Below are 23358 nucleotides of genomic sequence, written 5' to 3' on the forward strand. Positions count from 1 at the left end.
CAGCTCTTCCTCAGACAAAGGTCTACTATCTCGAATCTATAAAGAACTTCAAAAGATCAGACCTCCCAAATTTAAAGACCCAGTCTGAAAATGGGCATCTGAAATGAACAGACATTTCTCAGACAAAGAAGTAGAAATAGCAAATAAATACATGAAAAAATGTTCAACATCACTGGTCATTTGAGAGATGCAAATTAAAACAACACTGAGATTCCACTTCACTCCAGAAAGAATGGCTGCTGTCATGAAATCAACCAATAACAAATGCTGGCAGGGCTGTGGGGAAAGAGGAACCCTGCTCCACTGCTGGTGGCAGGGTAGACTGATGCAAGCACTGTGGAAATCAGTATGGAGATAACCTCAAAGAACTAGGACTGGAAGTCCCATTTGACCTCGCTATTCCACTGCTGGGGATCTTCCCCAAAGAATTAAAAGAATCATACCACAGTGATATATGTGCACCCATGTTCATAGCAGCACAGTTTGTAATAGCTAAAACTTGGAAACAGCCCAAATGCCCATCAACTGGAGACTGGATAAAGAAAACGTGGTTTTTTAATAAAATGGAGTACTACTCAGCCATAAAAAATGAGAAATTGGACACATTTATAGCTAAGTGGATGCACATTGAGGCAATACTCTTAAGTGAAATAAATAGGACACACATGAATAAATACCGAATAGTTTCTCTGATGTGAGAAACTGAAAGTGTAAATAAGGACTAAATGTATAATAGGTCATGTGAAATAGGAAGAAAAGGGGCAAAGGGGAAGGAAGTGGGAGGGCTAGGGGAAAGGATAGAAGGGAATGGGATTAATATGAGAAAATGGAAAAACAGAAACAAAATCTTTGTAAATAGGGAGGAATGGAGGGGTTGAAGGGAGGGCTGGGCAAGGGTGAAAAATAAGAACCAAGAGAGACTATGTAAAGGTGCAAATTTCCAATGATGAATGTCATTATATTGTATACCTAAAATGTACCAATGATTAGAATGAATAATTGAAAATGTAAAAAAGGTCCAAAGGGGTAGGGGTAGTGGGAGGGGCAGGGGAAAGGAAAGAAGGGAAAGGAAAAATGATGAGAAATGGAAAAAATGGAAATAAAGTCTTTGTAAATAGGGAAGGGTGGAGGGGGTGAAGGGAGGGCTAGGAATGGGGAAAAGATAAGAACCAAGATTCATTATGTAAAGGTACAATTCCCAATGAGAAATGTAATTGTGTTGTATACCTACAATGTACCAATAAAAGAATTTAATTTAAAAAAATTAAAAAAAAAAAACAACACAAAAATCAATAGTATTCCTGTACAACAATAATGAACGTACTGAGAAAGAAATTAGAAAAACAATTCCATTTATGATAGTTTCAAAGAGAAATTAAATACACAGGAATGAACCTAACCAAGGAAGTGCAGGACCTTTACAATGAAAACTACAGAACTCTGAAGAAAGGTATTGAAGAAATATTAGAAAACGGAAGGACATTCCTGCATCTGAACAGGCAGAATTAACATAGGCAAAGTGACATGACTCTGTTACCAAAAGTGATCTATAGATTTCATGCAATCCTATTAAAATACCAACATTTTTCACAGAACTAAAAAAAAGTCCTAAAATTCATATAAAACCAAAAGAGACCCACAACAGCCAAGCAATCCTAAGCAAAACAGCAGAGTGGAGGCATCACAATGCTAGATTTTAAGTTAGGCTCCAAAGCCATGGTATCGAAAACAGCTTTGTGCTGGCACAAAAATAGACATGGAGACCAATGGAACAGAACAGAAAGCATACAAACCACTCCTCGCTCCTTGAACTCTCTGACTTTCGACAAAGGATCCAAAGGCTACAGTAGAGAATGCGGCCGCTCCAATAAATGGTGCTGGAGAAACGGCATGCACGTGCCGAAGACCGAATCCAGACCCTGATCACTCACTCCCCCTGCACGAAAATGGGGTCAAAATGGACCAAAGCCCAGGTACAAAGGCAAACACTTCAAAACCGCTAGAAGGTAACACAGGGGAAACACCGGAAGCCAGCAGCACAGCCAGGGACTTCCTCAACAGAACTCCAAAGCATAGGAAATAACCAACACACAACAAATGGGACTGCATCAAACTGAAAAGCTTCTGCACATAAGAAAGAGCAGACTGAGGGCCGGGGCTTTAGCTCAGTGGTACCACCACCTGCATCACAGGCGCAAGGTCCCAAGTTTGATCCCTGGTATTAAAAAAAAACCCAAAACCCAATGCTGTGTCCCGATTTACGAAGTCAGATTGCCTATCATCAAGAACACAAAAAGCAGGAAATGCTGGGGAGGTGTGGAGGAAAAAGAACCCTTCTATACCGTTGGTGGAATGTATCGGGGAAATCAGTACGGAAAGTCCTCAAAAAAAGAAAACTAGAAATTCCACTGGACTGAGCTATAACCCTCCTGGAAAAGTCTCGAGAGACTAAAAAACACCGAACCACAGTGATAAGTGCACACCCATGCTGACAGCACTGCAGTTCACAACAGCTAAGCACTGGAAACAGCCTAGGTGTCCCCCACCACATGAATGCATAACGAAAAATGGCACATCCACACAACTGATATCCCTCAGCCACAACGAAGGATGAAATTATGCCATTTGCAGGAAAATGAGTGGAATTTAAGACCATGTTAAGTGGAATAAGTCAGACACAAAAAATTAAATATTGTGTGGTTTCTCTTATAAGAAAACAAAACTTAAAATACAAACAAATAAATGGGTAAACCAAAGTAGAGATGATTGGAAACGAGAAGCCAGACTTTTGAAGATATGGAAGGGGACTGGGGGAAGAGGAGGTAGGGGTGAAGGGATTGAAAATTATCAAGGTATGTTATATACAAGTACCAGTTCCCTAAAACAAACACAACCATTGTATATGGCAAATATACACCAATAAAAATAGTAAAATTAATCTATGTCAAAAATAGCTCTGAGGAAAATAGAAAGCCACCTTTACAACACGGGAATAATAGTCGCTGCAGACAGTATCCACCCATGAACGTGTGAAAGGTCCAAACTCTAAGAACAAATAAGATGCTAACATAGCTCACTGATTTCTCCCTAAGTGTTTATTTATTGTAGTGGCTGTAACACATGTCCATAAATCCTTTAGCTCCTGCCTCACGCAGTGGAACTTCATTCCCTTCCCCATGGATGTGGACCACACTTAGCGATCCTCACCATCAAACAGGATAGGGAAAAATAAAACAGCAAATCTCTCCAAACTAAGCCACCCAAGTTAGCACTGCCCATGCGTGGCATCGCTGCTACGACCCCTGATAACGGAATCCTCTGAAACCTGCACACACCAAACTGAGCCACAGTCCACACGATACTTGACCAGCACTCTGCCCCATCCCTGTAGTGCTCCTGAAATCGTGGTGAATGTCCCCGAACACCCTGGACTCGCAGAAGAAGTGACAAGTGGAGGCCCTGCAGAGGGAAGGGGATGAGAAAGGTGTGGATCCCTGGGTGTCCAGGGAGGTAGAATCAGGACAGAAATCAGGGCCCCAGTGGGTGGACAAAGCCGGTTTCCAAAAACGGGCTGGAACCACCCAGAAGACTGCTTCGGGTGGAGGGCAAGAGGCCCAGGCCCCCAGGGACAGCAGCCAGAGGGACAGAGCTGGGTGGACAGGGAGGGAAGGAAAATGGGGCCACGGGCCATTCCCAGCCTCCTCTTTTGGTCCATTATGAAGACAGTAAAATCTTGAGGTCATGTTCACTTGAAAAAGAACACCTGTCGAGGCCATAAAAAATAAGTGAAGACAGCAAACGTCAGAGAGGAAACTAAGCCGATGTGATGACTCCGTGATGTGTGGTTGTGTCCTCTACTAGATCTTGGGACAGAACGAGCACAATATTGGAAACTCTGGTGACCGTCGTTTAGTTAACAGTATTGCACAAATATTAATCTCTCAGTTTTGGTGAATGTATGAAAAATGGTTATGTAATATACAATTCTTTTTCTAGTATCAGCAATTGAACTCAGAACCTTGCACTAGCCAGGCAGGTGCAGTGCCACTGAGCTACGTCCCTGGCCCTGTAATGTACAATGTTAGCATTACAGGAAACTAAGAGTAGAACTCTGTTGTATCTTTGCAATTCTCTGTAAATCTAAAACTATTTCACAATAAGTTAAAAATATATCTGAGTATTGAAACAAATTTTTCTCATAAGACTATTTCTATGAAGAGAAATGCATAAATTAAAAACCATGGCACAAAACTTAAAATGGTTTTATAGTATAATGCTTATTTCCTAAAAATGAATTCATGGTATGCATTCTCTTTGCCCTCAATTGATCTTTTTAGTCCAGACAAACAATAAACTATGATGGAAGGAACCAAGAAGTTACAGGAAAGTAGGATTTATTCAAATGTATAGTTTTACATACAGTTAACTACTCAGGGATTGACCTGTAAGAACTGCTGGAAGGAAGCACAGTATAATCTTACTGAGTTACTAGAATTCATATGATTATTGTATATACCTAATTCAATGGGTGATACCTGCAACTAGCATTCCCTTCCCAACTTTCTCTTTTGCTCAGCGAAGTCAAGAAAACCTTGGCTAGAGTTGAAGTAATCTCCAGCAAGGTCATTGCTGCTTTTTGGACATCCCTCTTTGCAAAGACAGAGGCTGAGTCTGCCAAAGGAATTCAGGGCTTAACTAGAATTTATGATTGCTCCAGAGCAGGTGCACCGAGCCATTTACTTTGTCCTGAATTTGATTCCTTGAAGGTAGGTTCAAAGCTCAGGAATTCTGGCAGGCACTGTACACCAACTGTACGTGTGAAGGCATCACAAACCTAGCAACTTAAAACGCTTTTACCTGAGGCACTAGGGGTGATTTTTCCAATTTCTTCTTCCAGTTTTTCTATAATATATGCATATTAAACCTATAATGTAAAATACTGTAAAATACACTTAAATCCTCATGATTCTGGATCTGAAAATGAATCACAATGCCATGTCTCAGTTCATGAGCTTAATTTGTTCTATGATTCTGAAAATGGTAGCTCTGGTCATGTTTGTCACCCGATGCAATTTGCAAACAAAAACAAAATTTTGCCAAACGCTTCTGTTTTCCAACCAAATTGTTTGCAAACAAAAGCATTTGTGAACTGAGGTGCCACTGTATATCCCAGAGGGATGGTTTGAGCTAAAATATTGAGCTAACAATATGTTCACTGTTTCCCATGCTATGACTCCTAAGAGAACAATAAGCCTGTAATTGAAGAGTTAGTTTACAAAAAGTCATATAATCTCTCTGTACTTTGTACAGTTTGGGTTTTGTTGGTTTTTCTGGAATGGAATTCAGTGATATTGTTTACTTTGAAAACCCTTAGCCAAACAAACCTTAAAAAAGTCTTCAGAAATGCATTTCCTGCCAAAAGTTGTAAAAAAGAATCCTTCTATCAGAGGTTGCCTTTTATTGTTGCAAAAAATACTCTGAGTAATTCTTCAAGTTTCTCTTACTATTTTCTCAGGATTGACTCAAAATGCAATGCAGCCACTCTTCCACAAAGAAGACATGCAGACTGGGAAGGGCTCTGGACTACCTTCAGAGCTACAGTATTTTACCTCCTAGGCAGCGAGGATATTCTGCATATGATGTAAGGTTCCACTGCTAATGTGTGTTATGCCCTCTCCGAGTTAGAATGAAAAGGAACGCATGCCCTGGTCACATGTGCAGGTGGCTTGACTGACGCACAAGCAAGAGGCGCGTCAGCTGCACCCAGGAGAGATAGCTTCCGCTCTCTAGCGCAGTGTCTGTCACGGCTGGTATTAGCTGTCCGCCACGGAAATGAGTGCCCTTGGCCCCCTGAAAGTCGGGTCAGAGCAAGGCACATGGCAAGAGAAAGGAGAAAATAGGTGAGTCATCCTGGTACTCATGTGGCCCCTGCGAGGTTTGCTTGTTCCCAGGCCCCACAGTCTGGACCAGTCTAGGCAGCTGGAAACGCAGCGCGGATGCGCCTCCCGAGCACTTTCTCCTGAAGGAAGGAGACCATCCACCCCTGCATGCCCACAGCTGGCAAAGGGGTAAAGGTATTTTCACAGTATCGCATTTCAGAAGGCTCAGCAGGGTGAACTCTGTGGAAAGAAGTTGGAATCTGTGTCCCCCTAGGAATCTGGTCAGCTAGACCTTGAGCAAATGAGTTGAACTCATTGAGCTTCAGTTTCCCCATCTATAAAACGGGGCAGTGATTTTTCCTTATAAAATAATATTGCAAACACTGTGATTAAGTTACATTAACAGACATATACGCATACTCTTACATAATATAAGCAGTATATATTATATACAAACGGCACAGAGGTGGATCAGCTCGGGTACAGACTAAGCAGATGCTGAAGGAGGAGCATGTACAAAGCAGACAGGCTGAAGGGCACCAGTGAGTGCTCTGCACACTGAGCTTCTTTGTGTGATCTCTGAGACAACTGGTGGAAGAATCTTGACTTTTATATGTATTTGGAAACACATAAAAATGGAAATATGGAGAGAAGGAATGAGTAAAATGGGGGACTCCAGAATTTAAAAAAATAGGTGAAAGTATTGTTGTTTTGTTTTGTTTGTTTGTTTTTTGGTACCGGGGATCGAACTCGGGTCCTTGCTCTTGCGAGGCAGGCAGTGGAACCACTGAGCTAAATCCCCCGCTAGTATTGTTTTTTCCAAAGGAAATGGTTGAACTATCATCTTGGTTTTTTCTCATACTTTTATAAAATGCTTCAGACCCTCTGCTGCTGCCCTGCTCCAAACGACCTGTGAACTGAGACCTGCCCTGCTCAGTGCTATGCCGTCTCTCTATCCTGCTCCCTCTGTCCATACCTAGGACCTCCCCCAGGACCCCACCTCCCACGTTGGCTGTGCCCGGCTACTTTAATGGGTCATGCTGAGGTACCTAGGAGCTGGCTCTTGATTAACAGAGCATTTCCCCTCAGAATAATTCAAGACCACATTTGTTCATTTCCCCGTGTCCTTTCAGCTAACATTTTTCCATATTGCTCAACATGTCATCAAGCTCACAAACCCTGGTGACTAACAGACTTGTCTGGCCCACTGTGTGAAAACAGACACACATAAAACTATTTTAAAAAGCAGAACATTCATCCTAAATGCACAGGCAGTAAATTTTGAAGCGTTAACGGGACTCACAGGCTTCCCACTGTTTGAGGTTTTCTGTACGGAGGTGAACTGGTGTACAGCGAAGCACACCAGGTAGGTGCTCATGGGGACAGACTTCTCAAAAGTTGTTCGAGTCCATTTGTCATCCAGTGGCTCTTTTTTCTATGGGAAACACAAGGTAATCTTTTATTTATCAAAAGATTAATCACAAGATAAATCCAAACCAAATTCTGTAGTCAGAATTCCTTTGTCAAATCTTAGGAGTAAAATTGTGGTAATGTTCAGAAGAATAAAGGAAAATTCACTTAATTTTCAGTTCTGTCAGTGACTGAGTTACACACTCTCAGACTGTGAGGGAGAAATTCCAAGCGTGGCGTCAGCTGGATAGGAGTTTGTCTTCTTCAGTAAATACATCGTCCTGATGGTGATGTTCTAGGGGTACTGTGATCCCTGCATGAAGCAAAAGCTAGCACTCAGAGAGGGAGAGCTGAGTAGATGTTAACTTGACTGTGTGCTATGTGTTCAATCACTGTATTGGAAATAAGTGAACATCAGGGTCTCTTTCCACCTCTGGCTGTCTACATCGAAGGCCCGTGGTTTGACTATCCAAGGTCATCATTACCTTGGTGACCATGGAGAGAGAAGATTCCACAGCGTGGCCCAACTACCAGGCCTTCTGGTCTTGGGTCCTCACTAGCTGTGCCAATGACGTCCTAACACTCGAACCATGGACACTTCCCCAATTCCTGAAACCACTGTTTAAACATTTCCGCATCCCTTCATAGCCACCAAGTGAGAAGCTGCAGAAGGAGACTAAGCAGGGCAGGCTGGACTAAAACCCACATATAATTAATACTGTGTGCGTGTGTGGGGGGGTGTGTGTGTGTGTGCACGTGCATATATGTGCATGCACGTGCTTGTATAAAAATGTCGGGGCTCCAGCAAAGTTATTCCACAAAGAAAACCTAGCATATCAGTTCTGATCTCCCAATGACCATGAATATTCTCCCTCTTCTGCACCTAGGGAAAAGCAAAGAAGTACGCTTCTGTGAAACTCAAAAGTCATGGTGGTCAGCAGCAGCATTCACCATATTTTTGATCATACCTTCTAAAGACACTCACTAAAGAGGTTTTCAGAACTGTTTTAGAAAGTGTCTAGAACAATGGGGTGTGTTTGAAGCAAAAAGAGTATTTTTTTTTTTCCAGTACCAGGGATTGAACTCAGGATCTTGCAAGGGAGGCACAGCGCCACTGAGCTAAATCCCTGGCCCTGCAAAGGGAGTATTTTGAGGCCTATCAATGGCAATGCCTTTTACTGTAATACATTTTTTTTTTTTTGTACCAGGGATCAAACTCGGGACCTTGTGCTTGCGAGGCAACTGTAATAAATTTTTTAAAATTTAACATTCACTATGTATTTTGATTACCTGTTGTATGTCTATTGAATTCTCTCTTGCTTAAAATCTCCAAAGTGATTTTATTGCTGGACTGAGATGTCCTCTAGGAGTTAAAGAAAAAAGTCGCAAAACTATACTCTCAATTGTAAATCAACAATTAGTGCACATTTAGTTTTAGAATTCAGGGGGACTTTTCCTGCATGGCAAATCAGGTAATTTAACTGACACTGACCAGACTATCTGCACAAATGAGACATTTAAAAATGCTCACCTCCACTGGCATATTGGAAAGTGCCTCATATTCATTCGGGTGGACGACGGATATTGTGTAAGTTGCTTTTTTGTTGGGCTCATCAAAGCAGGGGAAGGATTTCCTGGCATCTGTTGGTTCATGATCAGTGGCCGCAATGCTCCTGAGAAACAAACACAGACCTGTGCATACCACCTCCACTCACGATCGGCTTCTCTCCTACAGCAAACAATGAGCTACCTATGGAATTACAACTACCGCATTGGTTAACTCGAGCTCCCATCTAGAACACACTCAAGTAACTGGCACAGTCTCTCTTGGAACTCTAAGGTTAACAAATAAATGAAAATCTGGAGAGAGACTGCTTCCCATATTTCATCAGAATATTGAGATACTCTGGTGCTAGAACCGAAAAATCTGTTCAATGAGCAAAAATAAATCCAATTATGAACTCTGACTCTCTGCAACCCAAAGCCATTGAGCAACAAGGAGACAAACATGAAGCCAAACTCAAAGGTTTGCTTCCAGCTAGCACGGTGACAGCTGTGTCCCGTCACGGCCGGGGAAGTATCTCCCAGCATCCCCGCTCCCGTCCCTAGTGACACATTCTTTCTTGTTTGTGTTACATCAGGGACAAAACCCCGGTTCAGCTCGTGGGAGGGAGGTGCTGAGTCATCTCCCAGGTTACGTACACTGTGGCCCAGTATGAAGTCCACTCTGCGGCTGGGGAGCAGCTCGCTGGGAGACCACACGCTCAGCAAGAGCAGGGCCCTGGGTTCAATCTCCAGCATCAAAATACATTTTTTTTTAATTTTAAAAAGCTACTTTTGAAAAAAGACAGCATTTTTTATGACTCTTACTAGCCATATGCTTGTGTTTGCTAAAACATTAATGTTTAGTATTTCTACAATTTCAAAGTAAAAATACTATTTTTCTGAATAATTTGCTCAAAAAATCAATAAACATACACTTTTTACATGTAAGCATATTACAGTAAAACAACAGGGTATATTTGCTCATTGAGGAACTAAGCAAAGTAAAAGGTATAAGAAAGGAAAAGTAAAGAAATGTTGATTTATATTCATCAATAATTTATATAATGAAAATATTTTATCTTTAGGACTTTCCGGCATTAGGGAAGGTATATCGCAAAGAGTACCAAGCTGAATTACTAGATCATTCCTTCATCCCACAAATAGTGAGCTGCGTCCTTGTGCACACACGCACACACACACACACGCATGCGCACACTTGCAGACGTTATTCTAAGTGTCGAGGAAACAACAGAGACGAATCAAGCAGGTCTTCCGCATCTTAGGAGACAACAACAACAAGACAGGTGACTGATCTGGGACAGAGGAGGCAGTGACCGCGGGCGATGCAGGAAAGGGGCAGAGCGAGGTGAGGCAGCCGGCAAGGGAGCGAGCGCCTGGACTCCAAGATGTCGTGGAGCTGGGCTGACCGGAGCTGGGCTGACCGGAGCTGGGCTGACCGCACAAAGCCCGAGAGCAGGGAGATGAGGGGAAGGGGTCCAGCAGGCTCGCTGGTGAGGGGACCTGGACGTGGCTGCCGGAGGCCACCGTGTCGGGTGGTTGGAGCCCACAGAAACCCCAGACGGGCTCGGGGTTCGCGAGGCCAGGGAATAATGTGGACTGAGGAGGAATCTGCACTTGATTTTGCTTCAAGGATTTACTGTGGACACTGATTTGTCTAAGCAGTGATGTACCATAGGTCAACATCTATCTATGAGAAATAACTTCAGGGGTTTTTCCCCCAGAAACCTTCTAGATATAAAGAAAGTTACTTATTAAAAACTTGGCCAAGAAAACAAATCTACGTAAAAGAACTAAAACCAGAAAGTGCTGCCTGGAGAAGGGAAATTTCTCAAATGGGGGCAACAGAGATATGGGTATCTGTCCAAGTTCACTGAATCGTGTTCACCAGAGCTGTGTGTTTCCATGTGTATAAATCTCACCTGAAAAAGTGTAAGTCAGTAACAAACAAATATTTTTGCAGTGGCTCTGTGTTAGCCATCTGGAAACAACTCTGCTTTCTAAGCTTGGCAAATAAAAACTGAAAGTGGAAGGCAGTGCCAGGTGGTTCTCACTGCTACCCGGGGCAGTTCTGTGACAGCGAGCCACAGTGGCAGGCCTCAGTGAACTCAAGGACTGTCAATAAAGACACCCACAAAGAGACGCACATTTCCTATTTGTGTCTGGGAGCAACACTAGATGCAGGGAGGAGCTCGCGGTCAGGAGACAGTCAGTTCCAAGACGATGATTCTGAGGCGCTGTTTTCCACAGAAAGGAAGCAGGACTCCGTGGAGGAATGGCCGAGTCTCATGCTGGGTCGAGAAAGCCCAAGGTGACCCCGGGACATCTGTCTGAGCCACACAGGAAGTACGCAAGGACCATGGAAGGGGTCCAAGGTCCCAGGGCTGCTGGACAGGATCCCCACGGGCCAAACCTGGGGGAACTGGAACCACAGTAAATAACAACGGGGTTATAACCCTGAATAACATAAGACTCTGTGAACCCTTACACTCATTTTTTAAATGAATAAATAAACAGATAGAGGGGAAGGGAAAGCTCTTAGGTAAGTAGGTTATAGAGCAGTAGTTTTTGGAGTCATAGATTCAGAAAACTATCAGTGGTTGCCCAAACAGGAGATGGAGTTGGAAGAGGAAGGGATATTTGCAGATTTTCAAAGAATTTTGAGATAATTACTTATAAAAAGAAACAACTATCACTTTGTGGTGGAGAAACCTGTTGGATGCTGATTTCAGCAACCAATTAAAGGCAGCATCCCTAGGAATTAAACAAAGCCAATAAGATGTGTTTCCTGGTGTCATTTCTGGAGAGTGGCATAGGGTCGTTCCTGTGATGCTCCTGACAGACATGCTTAACTTGCAATTGTAAATCATTTAGTTTAGCCAAACTACAATTGAGGGACATTTTAAACACTGCCAGCCTGTGCTCGTCAGATATCAACATTGCTGGACATGAGGGTGCACGCCTATGATCCCATCCCTCAGGAGGCTGGGGCAGGAGAATGGCGTGAGTTCAAGACCAGCCTGAACTGCATAGCAAAACCCTGTCTCAAGAAAAAGAAAAGCTAAGGCACTGTTCCGGGTTACATGAGTATAAACAGACAAGGTGCTAAATGCAATGCATGACCTCAGGACAGATACAGGACTGAAAACACCTGATAGACGTTATTGATTAATGAATGAAATCTAACTATGGGCCACGGGTTATACACAAAATCGTATGAACGTTAGACTTCCTGGTTTTAATAACTATACTGTGGTTATGCTAGAAAATTCCCCTGCCCTTAAGAACTCTGCCCTGAGGCTAAGAAGTGAAGGGAAACAATGTCTCCATGCACTTTCTAAGGGAGAGAGAGAGAAGGGGGAAGAGTGGAGGGCGGAAGGAGGAAGGGAGAGGAAGAAGTAAAGCAAACATTGCGGGTAATTGGCGAGTCTGGCAAATTCTCTCTAGAAGCCTCACACACTCTCCTCGTAACTTTTGTGTAAGTTGTAAACTGTGTCCAAATAAAAACTTGTCCAAGAAAAGCCTCAGCCAAGAACGAATTCTGCAATAGAGTAACCGCCAATCAGCTCAGCACGGAGAAGGCCCTGACACCTTGCAGGCGCAACTCAGCCGTCAACACTGTGCCACAAAGGGATGTGCGCTGCACAGCTCCCGGGGTCCTGGGGTTTCATACTATGCCCCACCAAGCTCCGGCTCCATGCTTAAGCAGCTGTCTTTCTTCCTCTGAATTCTCCTGGTTTCTGAGGCAGAGGAAGGGATAATTTCACCCCCTAGAAACATGTCACCCCGCAGAAATGAGCCAGCTAACAAAGCTGGGAGTGAGGCAGAGCGTAAGGAGGCAGCAGAAGTTCCCTTCCTAAGCAATAGCTGCCGTGGTGCTGGCTTTAAACACTGCCTCACTCTCTCTCAGATGCTAGAACATAAACTCCTGAGACCCACGAGCGGGCTTTTCCACCCTTTGCATTCTCGGCTGTGGACCAACACTGCCCCGCAGAGATAGAGCTTTCCCGATCTGTCTGTGGCCAGAGCAGCAGCGCTGCAGACCTCGCTGTGGGCCTTGGCTGTCTTGGTCCTCACCTGAGAATGAGAATCACCTCAGATCCCACAGTTCTGCCACTCTGCCGGGCAGGTCAGGGGCGTCACCCCCACCGTGCTGCAGAGTGTCTTTTCTCTGTTAGAGTGCACAGCCATGAGATTTAGAGGGAAACTCTTCTAAGAATGAAAGCTCTTCGATTCTAATCCTACTCTGACCCCTTGTGAATGACCCTGAGCACATCCAGAACCTTTCTTTTAGTGTCACCAGGTGAATCCAGCCTCTTCCCAGGTGAGGGGATGAAGCAGGGTGATCACACGGGATGTCTGAAATCCCCCCGACGTTTACCTGCTGAGGGGCCCTTTACTCTATGTCCTGTAACCTAGAAGCCTAAGTATGCTTTTGGACATAGCACTTTCCACAACCTACAGCATTTAAAATTCACTCACCTGACTAGAATATATAGGAGAACAAAATCACTTTGTGTATAAATACATAGGCAGTGGAACCATTTTTCAGAATGGCCAGCTGTTATTTTCCTCATGGACTACTGAATAACCCAGAAGCCTCGAATTATGTATGTCAATTCTGTCAAGAGTAAACTGTTGTATATTATCTATAAATGATAAATTTTTGAATTATTCAGCAACATTTGTAAGTTGTTATAAATACTTGCACTTTATTATTTACAAATTATAAATGTTTCTAAACATTATGCAAACTTGAAAGCCAGGTATATGGGATAGCTCTAGGGATAGACTTCAGATCATAGCTTCTCTGTAGAGGTTTTATTCACTGATTAAAATTTCTTCTTTTTAAAATCTGATGACTTGTGTGGCAAATGGATGGGAAAAGCCCGAGTAGCGGCAGAAAGTTTGCAGAAGCAGCTCCTGGTGTCCTGAATAGTGGTGCTGGTGCAGGGGTGGGAATGAAACACTCCCTCAGGCATCTCTGGCCCTGTTAAGTCCCTCGCTGGACGTAGCACCCTAAACCACGAATTCACCAAAGGTCCACGGACTTCCCCGAGTGGCCAAGGTGACCCTAGAGGAGGCGACAACACAGAACACATCCAGTTGCCTCTGAACCAACTTCAGCAAAACAAAAACCAAAGACTGCCTGATCATCGCATAAATCAAGGGGCACATTTCTTCCTGCAAAGACTCCCAGGAATTTCACAACCTGAGCCAGCCAAATAAACAGCAACGTCTCGGTGAGATCTTTAAGCAGAAGGCTTCGGGTGGAGGACAGGCAGCCATGAGTGCCAAGTCCACCTGTCTCAGTAACGGCTCCAGAGTCACACACACACACACACACACACACACACACGCACACGCATACGCGTGCACACGGAGTGGTCGGCCAAGCCAGGGACCCACCCAGGTTATGTGGACCTCAAGGTAGTTTCTGGTGGCCTGGATGAACCAGTTAATTAGTTGATGTCCAATTGCTTTGCTGTTTTATGCAGAAGATATTCAAGATCAAGCAAAATTTCTTTTTGTTTCCTTGCTTCCAAATGAAGGAAATTACTGAACCTCCTCCAACAAGTAAAGAAAGTTCCCTTAGTGACTATGGTGACAGGCTGACACATCAGTCTAAGAACACAGACTAAGCAGACTGCAACTAAAATCTCAAGACCAAAACTACACGTGCTCAAATGTAAATTCCCATGCATGTGAGAACACACACACACACACACACACACACACACACGCACACACTCACTTCAATATGAGCATCTCATTGATGTTTCCCCTCAACTCCTGCATCTTATCACAAACCCTAACCTCCACCACAGGCCTATGTATCCAGACGCCAACTCCTGCCTCTTCTCAGCTGTCTAACAGGTCCTGAGCAGGACTAGCTCTGACCTGGGGCCTCTCCCCTTCTAAACCCACTTTTTCTTCCCATTCCAACATCAGTGAAAGGAGACGGGCATGAGATCAGACACCCAGGGCACGTACACCCGTAACCTCACCCCAACCCTTCCCCATAGTCCGTATTCAACCCACCACGTCTTGGCTGCTTTCCCTCCAAACTGCCTTCCAGTGTGTCCTCCCCTCCTGTCCCGGGTCACTTTCCTGGACTCCTGTCGGAGCTCTCATTGCCCCAGGTTGAGGTAACCCTTTACTTCAGCATCCACATCCACAGAGCCACTGGGCAGTGCTCTGCCACGGTGTCTCTCATAGCCAACCTCCCTTTCTCTCTCCAGTGGCTTTTAGATACCCTTCCTGTCTCTTCATGATTTTCTGACTTGGTGCCTTACCCTTCTGTCTACATTCACCTTCAATTTGCCACTGCCTATTGAAATCCTATAAAATCCTAAAATTCAGCTCAGCCCATACCAGTGTTGTGAAGAACTCTCCCAAACACAAGCTAGAGATGAGCTGTCCCTTTCCTAAATTCTTGCTGTACTTCCTATCAATTCCAGTGATTCTCAGCCCTTAAACTACAAAGGCCACCTTCCAAAGTCAAAAAAGGTTCGACACAACCCACTTCCTTCCTGCATGGTGGGCGAAAGGAGGTGCTAAGTGAGAAGGTGACGGTGAAAGCTGACATGGTTTGGGGAGGGGCCAGGGGGCTGCCACCCCTCGTGTGCGAGACAGCACTGCCTCGGGCACCACGGGAAGCGCTCCTGGGGGCTGGGTCATAAAGAGCAGCCCCGCTGTCCTCCTCCGGGCTCACAGAAGAGGTCCCCAGTCCCAGGCCACAGGTGGTGGGACACTGTGTGCTCTGTCGGTTTGTTAGAGCTCACACTGAGCGGCATCAGGTAAGTTTCAGAAAAGATCCTCCTTCAAAAAAAAGAAAAACCAAGATGCGTACTCAGCGCACACATCAGTGTCCTCCTCGCCCACAGCACTGTGGGTCAGCACCCCTCCCTTGCCGTTTCTTCCGGGAGGGATCACGGGCCAGATGCATGGGACTCACTTGGAGGAATGCTGCCCCAGAGTGATCCAGGGACCCAGAGGGCAGACTGAGCACCGGAGAAGAGAATCCACACTGGAGACGGGGCGAGGAGCTCCGGGAGGGCAGGAAGAGGAGCCCGGGAAGGACAGCCTCGCTCCCCCAGCCGCATCGCAGCCTTCCCCAGCCAGCCGCCGTGGGCAGGACTGCTGAGGCATCCTTACCTCTCTCCCTTCTTTGTCCCTCTCCCTTTGCCTCGCAATCCTGAGGGAAAGCTTCTGGGACTGTGGTTTCCTCTCTGTGAAATTCAAGTCCTGGTTGTGTCTAAGAAATCAAGTGGGTTGGGTTGCTGCCAAGTGCAACCCCAGCCACCCGGGTTACTGAGCACAGCCGTGTTTAGCTTGCACTGGTAGCTGCATAATATCCCAAAGCACTGAAACTCAATCCCAGAGTTAAATTTGATATTCACACTGAATGAAATCAGTATGCCGAAGAGGCCTCTGCACTCCCCTGTTCACTGCAGAGCTATTGGCAATAGCTAGGAAATGGGAAAATCCTCAGAGTCCATCAGCTGATGAATGGATAGAGAAAAAGTGACACACAGTGGAATACTATGCAGCCACAAAACGATGAGATTTCGTTGTTTGCAGCTATACGAGCACAACTGGAGGACATGATGCTAAGTGAAATAAACAAGGCACTGAAAGACAAGCACTGCCTGAGCTTCCACACATGTGGAACTGAAGAACACCGACCTCAGAGAAGTGAGAGAAGAAGGATAGCTACCGGAGGGTGTAGCAGGGTTAGAGGGCCGGGAAAGGCCGGTGAATGGGGGCTGAGTTACAGCTGCCGCAGCACAGCGGTGGACAGTACACAATGCTAACAAATTCCACATTTCAAAAAGCTGGCTGACAGAATTGTGAATGTTTTCACTGCCATGACCTGATAAATGTCTGAAGAGCTACAGACATGCCCACCCTGATCTGAACATTACACAGTGCATACATGCACACTTTTATATGCCGAAGAAATAAGAAAATGCATCTCGACTGCAAACCTAAAATGCACCAATAAAATTGTCAGGTGGGTGGGGTGGCACATGCCTGTGATTCCAGCATTTGGGAGGCTGAAGCAGGAGGATCACAAGTTCAAGATCAGCCTGGGCTACACAGTAAGTTCTAGGCCGGCCCTTCTGACATAAGGAGACCCTGTCTCACTGAATAAATAGGCAAACAAGTGAGTACATAAAAACATATCTGTGAATGTCATATGCAGCCACGTTCACTGTGTGGCAGGAAAAGCAACACTGGGATGATGACCCCACACTGGGGTCCCCTGTGGACTCCGAATTCGAACCCTGGAGCGCTGCACTGGCAAACAACACCTTAGGCTGCAGAAAAACAACATCATGCACTCTTCTCCTGTCTTGGAATATTCACAAGGAAAACAAAGAGCATTCCACTGGCCTCAGTGAAGTTACTGAGCAGCTGCCGGAACCGGCCCAGACTCGGCCACAGCCCTGTGGCCAGCACCTCCACCGGGAAGCGAGCTCCAAGGCCCGGGCCCTGCCTGCAGGTTCTGCCCGCTGGACCCTCAGCCCGCTGAGGTGCAGAGTGGCTCTGACCAGTACATATTTTGGGGTAAAGTTAACTGGCAAGGAAAAATAACCCAGAGTCAGACTGAATATCATACATTTAGGTATATCATCTTTTTAAAAGAATCTACAAACTATGTAACAAATTATTAATAGAAACTTGTTCCATATTATGGGGCCTTTCCTGCAGTGTATAAATTTTTATTCATTTGATAAATTTTTCCATGGCTTTTAAAATTTTAGTGATAATTTTGAAATCCTGACTTGTCTTTACACTGATGAATTTTTCAGCGTCTCTTTTGAGTGACACTGTTAAGAACCTTATTTCTTTGCCTCTATGAAATGCCAAACACTTTTTAAAAAAATCATTACAGGGCCAGGGATTTAGCTCAGCATTTCCACTGCATGCCTCACAAGTGGAAGGACCTGAGTTTGATCCCCGGTACCAATAAATAAATAAATAAATAAATCATTATATTAAAATATTGTTATATTATATATAAATATAATTTATGTATTAAATAAAATATATATTATATAAATATATTTATTTATATTTTAAAATATAATGATGTTTTTAAAAGCTCAGAAAAATAGGTGCTTTCATACACTCTTGGTGGGATTTGGGGCCTAAAGCTTGAAAGCCAGTTGGAGTCATACACACAAGTGTGCTCTTGCACTTAGGTTATATGTGTACAACATGTACAGAGCCATGCACATGTGTAAATGCATTCATACATTTGTGATTTGGGCCAATTCCCTAGGAATTTTTAAATATTAAAAAGTTCATAAATTTAATAGGAAGTTCATTGCATTAATTAGGAGCAACAAATACCTATATTTAATGGAAAAGTTGACAATTACATTAGAGTTATACAATGGTCAGTAAAATACTCACCAAATCATTTTTGGATAAATACCAAATGACACAGTGGAAATGTTGATGGCATGTCAACAAAGTGTATTACTACTGTACAATAGAGCAACATTATATTTATCTGTGTCAGAAAAAGATAGAGTATCTGCTCTGCCTAAATGTTAGCAATGCAGCTGTTATCTGTACTTAAAGAATGAATTGATGGATAGATATTTACTTTTTTCCTAGTTCCTCTATCTTCCCAGTTAAATGTATATTGTTTATGTAATGATAAACAAGGGAAGGGTTACAAGTTTCTTGCTATATTTGTATACTTTGACCCAGCAATTCTATTTTGAGGATAATATCCTAAGAAAATAAACATATAAAGATGAATTTACAACTGTGTTGTTTTCTGACTTGTTCATAATAATAAAATACTAGAAGCAACTCATATGGCCAAGAATAGGGAACTGAGCCAAGATTTTCAGTGCATTCATGTGGTGGAGCATGTATGATCCTTAAAATCAGGTTCCTGTGAATATTTAATAAGAAAAAATGCTTATAACATATTAAACTTAAAAGGCATACAGATAGCTAGACAGACACAATGCAATTACAATTTTGATTACCTAGAAAAATATTTGAAACTTGCATAAGTCTTTTTTTTTTTTTGGTACAGGAGATCAAACTCAGGATGTTGCGCTGGGGAGGCAGGTGTGGCGCCACTGAGCTAAATCCCCAGCCCAGTTCCTTTTTAATAATTTCCTATGCCTTTTATAGTGTAATTTTTATAGATAGAAAAATGGGAACAGTAAATAAGCTTTTGTTACTGGTAACATTAAGATATAAGATCTATATGATCGTAGCCCATCTAATTTTAGTTAATTATTAATTAGTTTAGGTATTCAATTTTGCAGCGCTGGGGATTGAACCCAGGACTTTCACACTGAGCTGCATCCCCTCCCTTTTTTAATTTTTAATTTTGCTAAGTTGCTTCGCTCCCCAGGCCAGGCTTGAACTTGCAATCCCGGGGAGTGTTGGGATTCAAATATTTTCTTCAGGTTATCAGTTTTACTCGATCTGTCTGTGCACCACGCAGTTATGCAGGGACACTGAAGCATTTGCTCTTTGCTCCCTGAACCTCTCCGACAGGAGTGGGGAGAATTTTGACCCAAAGTCCTGCCGAATTCGCTCTGGGAGAGGTTCCGACGGCGGGGCAGAGGGATTCGTGGGCGCCCGCGCTGAGCTCCCACGTCCGCCCGGGCGGACTCCTAGGAGGCCGAGGTCTCACCTCGCACCCGGCTCCCTCCTCCCTGCCGCACGGCCCGGCCCCGGAAGTTTGTAGATTGGAAGAGAGCGGCGCCTTTGAACCGCTCTGCCGCGCCGAGCGCGCCAAGTGCGCGAGCTCCGCGCACCCACAGACGCCTCCCCTGGGGCGCTGGGCAGGCGGCTCCCGTCCCTGGCTACTCTGTATCCGCATCGTGCATCAGATACTCTGTATCTGCATCTGATACTCTGCGTCTGCATCTGATACTCTGTATCCACTGCATGTTTCTCTGCGAGCAGCAGTAGCGACCCCGCTGCGCCGAGCAGGCTGCGCCGGGCCGCGGGACAGCCTGGCCATGCGAGATGGAGCTGGCGCTTGGCAGTCCCGGAACATTCCCACCTTGTCCCTACTCTCCGTGGAATGGAGGAAGGTAACCCGCCTTTACGGATCTCAGGCACGATCGCTTTAGGCGCCTAGTTTGCGCTCACCGCCGGGGGACAGCACGCGCGGCTCCACGCCGGCCGTCCCTGGGGCCACCGCCTCCCGCCTGCCCGGCCCCTCCTCCGAGCTCGCCCCGGACCACCTTCGGGGCTGGTTTTCGCGCTACAGCGGGCGCACAGCAGGGGGCTTCTGGGGCCCTGCGTCAGAGCCGGGAGCGAGCGGCCTCACCTGAGCTGGCCGCCCTCCGTGTAGGTGGTGCGGTAGAAGCCCACGAGCGAGCCGTCCAGCCGGCCCGCGAACTCCAGGCGCAGGCTGTACAGCGCGGCGCCCGAGGCGGGGAGCTCCTCGGCCGCCTCCAGCACCACGAACTCCTGCGCGCGGAACTCGAAGCAGCGCGCTACGCGCACCAGGGAGCCCGCGGGCGAGCGCAGCTCGGGGACGCGCGTGAGCCGCGTGTCGCGCAGGTGCAGCCACAGGTGGCGCGTGGACGCTTCCAGGCGCAGCGCGATGCTCACGTTGCCGGCGTAGGTGTCCAGCTCCAGCTCGGGCCGCACCTCCAGGTCGTAGTGCACCGGGCTGGCCCAGTCTGGCAGCCGGAAGCCGGCCCACGGCCCGTTGGCGTCCTCGCTGGCCGGGCAGGCGCTCTGGTCCTGCGGGGGGACCCCCGACGGGACCGCGGACGGGGGCGGCGGAGCCGGGGTCCCCGGCCCCTGCCCCGTGCCGCCTGCAGCGTCACACGAGCGGGTCAGGCCCACGGACAGCCCCACGATGAGCCCCACGGCCACCACCACGGCGCAGATGACCGCCACGTGCTTGGCTCGGATGCAGTGTCTCCCCGAGTCCGCTTTGTCCGCGAACTTCATGCTGCCTCCAAGTCACAGGCTACCGGGGAAGGTGCTGAACGCAGCAGCCTGGCGGCTGGCTCCCCGGGCCTGGATGGACGCGGCCTCTCCCTGCGGCCCCTGCAGCCCGGCGCCCTCCAGGCCGCACCGAGAGACAGCTGAGCCCAGCGGCCCAGACCTGCCCCCTTATGAGCCGCGCACCCCGGCCCGCCCTCCCTCTGCCTGGGCCGAGTTAAATAGTTAAATATAAAACAGGGCGGCTTATGGGCCGGGAGGATGGGGCTCCTGCCAAGGCTTGGTCAGCAGCTTTCAGAGAAAGCGCTTGGCTAGGAGCTGCAATGACCAGAGAAAAACTCAGCCTTTGCCAGAGGCTGCTTCCTGCCGGGCTTCCAGGGGCTGCTGAAGGCAAGGGCTTCTTGGATTTCACTTTTTATCGGTCGCCTGCCAAAGAAGCTGAGTGTTTTCATTCTTCTCCCGTAGGGTATAAACATTCCAGTGCTGCCCTTTTGGAAAAGCCCATCCCAGAGCCGGTGCTGGGAGTGATTCATAAATTCGAAGGTCACGTGGGTGTGCAGGAAATCGTTGTGGAACTGGTGGGGTGGGAAAGTAGAGCCTGGTCACCCCAAAGCGGTTCAGATGATGCTGGATAAAAGGGGGGACACAAAGGAACCAGGGAAAATAGCGGAGGAGAGAGAGGGAGAGAGAGAGAGAGAGAGAGAGAGAGAGAGAGGGAAGCCCGGCTCTGGAGTTGTCTCCAGGTGAGACTGACTGCTATAGACCTTGCTGTCATTTACAAGGGCCGATCACAAAATATGATATTTATTTAAATAGAAAAACCACTCCACTCCTGTCAAACACGCTCATCCTATTCTTGCTGCCTCTGGCGTCCTCTTTCCCGAGTGACTTTACAAGGTGTGATCAAAACCACAGGCCACGCTGCTGGCTACTGCCATCCAACAGAAAGGCAGGTTTGTAAAACACGATGCTGTGTCCTCCTCCACCTTCGTCACCGCGTCTGGTACTGAGATTCTGGCTCTGCCCCAAAGTCAAAGTGAGCTCGGAAGGGGAACACTTTGAGTCAGCTCAGGACATGGAGGCAGCCAGGAGAGCACAGCTAAGGACTCACAGGAGAGAGAACTCCAGAGCTGCTCAAACAGTGAGGAGGACGATGGGACGAGCATGTTTGAAGAAAGGGGAAGGGTTTTTAGGGGGGTTTGTGGCAATGTGATATTTACTGTAATAGTTTTCAAAATTGAAACATTCATTGTATTTTGTGATCATACTTCATAGGTTTGCAGCAGAATCCAGACGCAAAACTTGGCCTACTGAGAAATCCATGATCAATGAAAATCTTTTGCATCTAAATGACTGGAACAGAACAGGCAGTTATGGGTTAAATAAAGCCAAAATTTTCTTTCCTATCTCTTCTTTCACCTCCAGATGGTGACCCAGCGTGAGGCTCCAGGAGAGGAAACACTGGGGACTGATTTCCACATTCAGTGGACAAAATAGTTTTGTTTTGTTTTTTGGTGAAATAGCTTTTGAGGGTGAGAAATGCTGCTCGAAACCACTCTCGATTTCAAACTAAACGAACAAAAACGCAAAAGTAATGTAAGGCGAAATAGTCCACTGTATTGTTTTCTCGAAGGATAACAGGAGAAAGAATGAAAAGGGAGATAAAGTTTTTCTAAATTATAAGTCCAACTTGTGGCTTATTAATCTCACATTCCGAAGCAACCCTAAACTCTCTCAGATCACAGTGTGTCTAAATTTGGCAAATTGACTTCCTGAGTTTTAGCACTCAAAACACTTTTATTGAAAAGAGCTTCTGGGGACGGGGCTATAGCTCAGTGGCGCTGCGCCTGCCTTGCAAGTGCAAGATCCTGAGTTCGACCCCCGGTACCAGAAAAAAAAAAAATGAAAACAGCATCTGACATTTCACTAAGGGTTAGATGGGTCTGACATTGTGATGTCTGTCTCAAAAACAAAAGGCAAAATGTGGATCAGCTGTACCTCAATTTAATGAAAGGAAACATGAAAAAGAAAACCTTTTGGAAGAACGTGCATAAATTAGGCTAAGCTGGACACATTGAAAAAAACATCTCAGATAAGCAAACATATGCGAGCTAACTTGAAATCAACCTGGTCCACGGAGTCAGTGATCTCAACACCAGACCCTTGCTGGACTTCGAGGGGAAGTAACAGGCCTTGGGGTGGAGGACCCTGTGGGGAACTGGAATGACCACTGCCGTACGCTGGCTCTCCTACTCTGCCTGAAATTCCACCCCAAGGGAGTCATTATAAAAGTACACATTTTTTACTGGAAGAAATGAAGTGCATTAAACACACATGGGAAATACGTGTGCACAAATTTGGGGTCTAAGGCTCACATCGCAGCACCAACCCACAGAAGCTGACTGCACCCCATAAAGGACACGGCCTCCTATCAGGACCAGCGAGCCAGGGTGGCCTAATGGACAGAGCAAAGCACATAGCCGTGGGAGCGGGCAGCATCTGGGGGCCACACGTTAGGGTGTGAATTCAGCCCGCTAGCTTTCTCCATGCGGCA

General features: G+C 46.0%; 1 protein-coding gene across 1 annotated transcript in view; it reads right to left on the reverse strand.

Annotated features, from left to right (window-relative positions):
* The window catches only part of Enpep (glutamyl aminopeptidase), an 83965-nt gene extending 63006 nt beyond the window's left edge, over positions 1-20959 (reverse strand). Inside the window, exons 1-3 of the mRNA XM_004867585.4 lie at positions 20176-20959; positions 8821-8962; positions 7183-7314 (exon numbers count right to left, since the gene is read on the reverse strand). Coding sequence (XP_004867642.1) covers positions 7183-7314; positions 8821-8962; positions 20176-20810 — 909 coding nt within the window. The 5' untranslated portion in view covers positions 20811-20959. The remainder of the gene's footprint in view (positions 1-7182; positions 7315-8820; positions 8963-20175) is intronic.
* Between the last annotated feature and the right edge of the window lie 2399 nt (positions 20960-23358).

The sequence above is a fragment of the Heterocephalus glaber genome, unplaced genomic scaffold, assembly GCF_053883595.1.
Source record: "Heterocephalus glaber isolate CG9 unplaced genomic scaffold, H.glaber_assembly_v1.0 deba00001688, whole genome shotgun sequence".
Lineage (NCBI taxonomy): Eukaryota > Metazoa > Chordata > Mammalia > Rodentia > Bathyergidae > Heterocephalus > Heterocephalus glaber.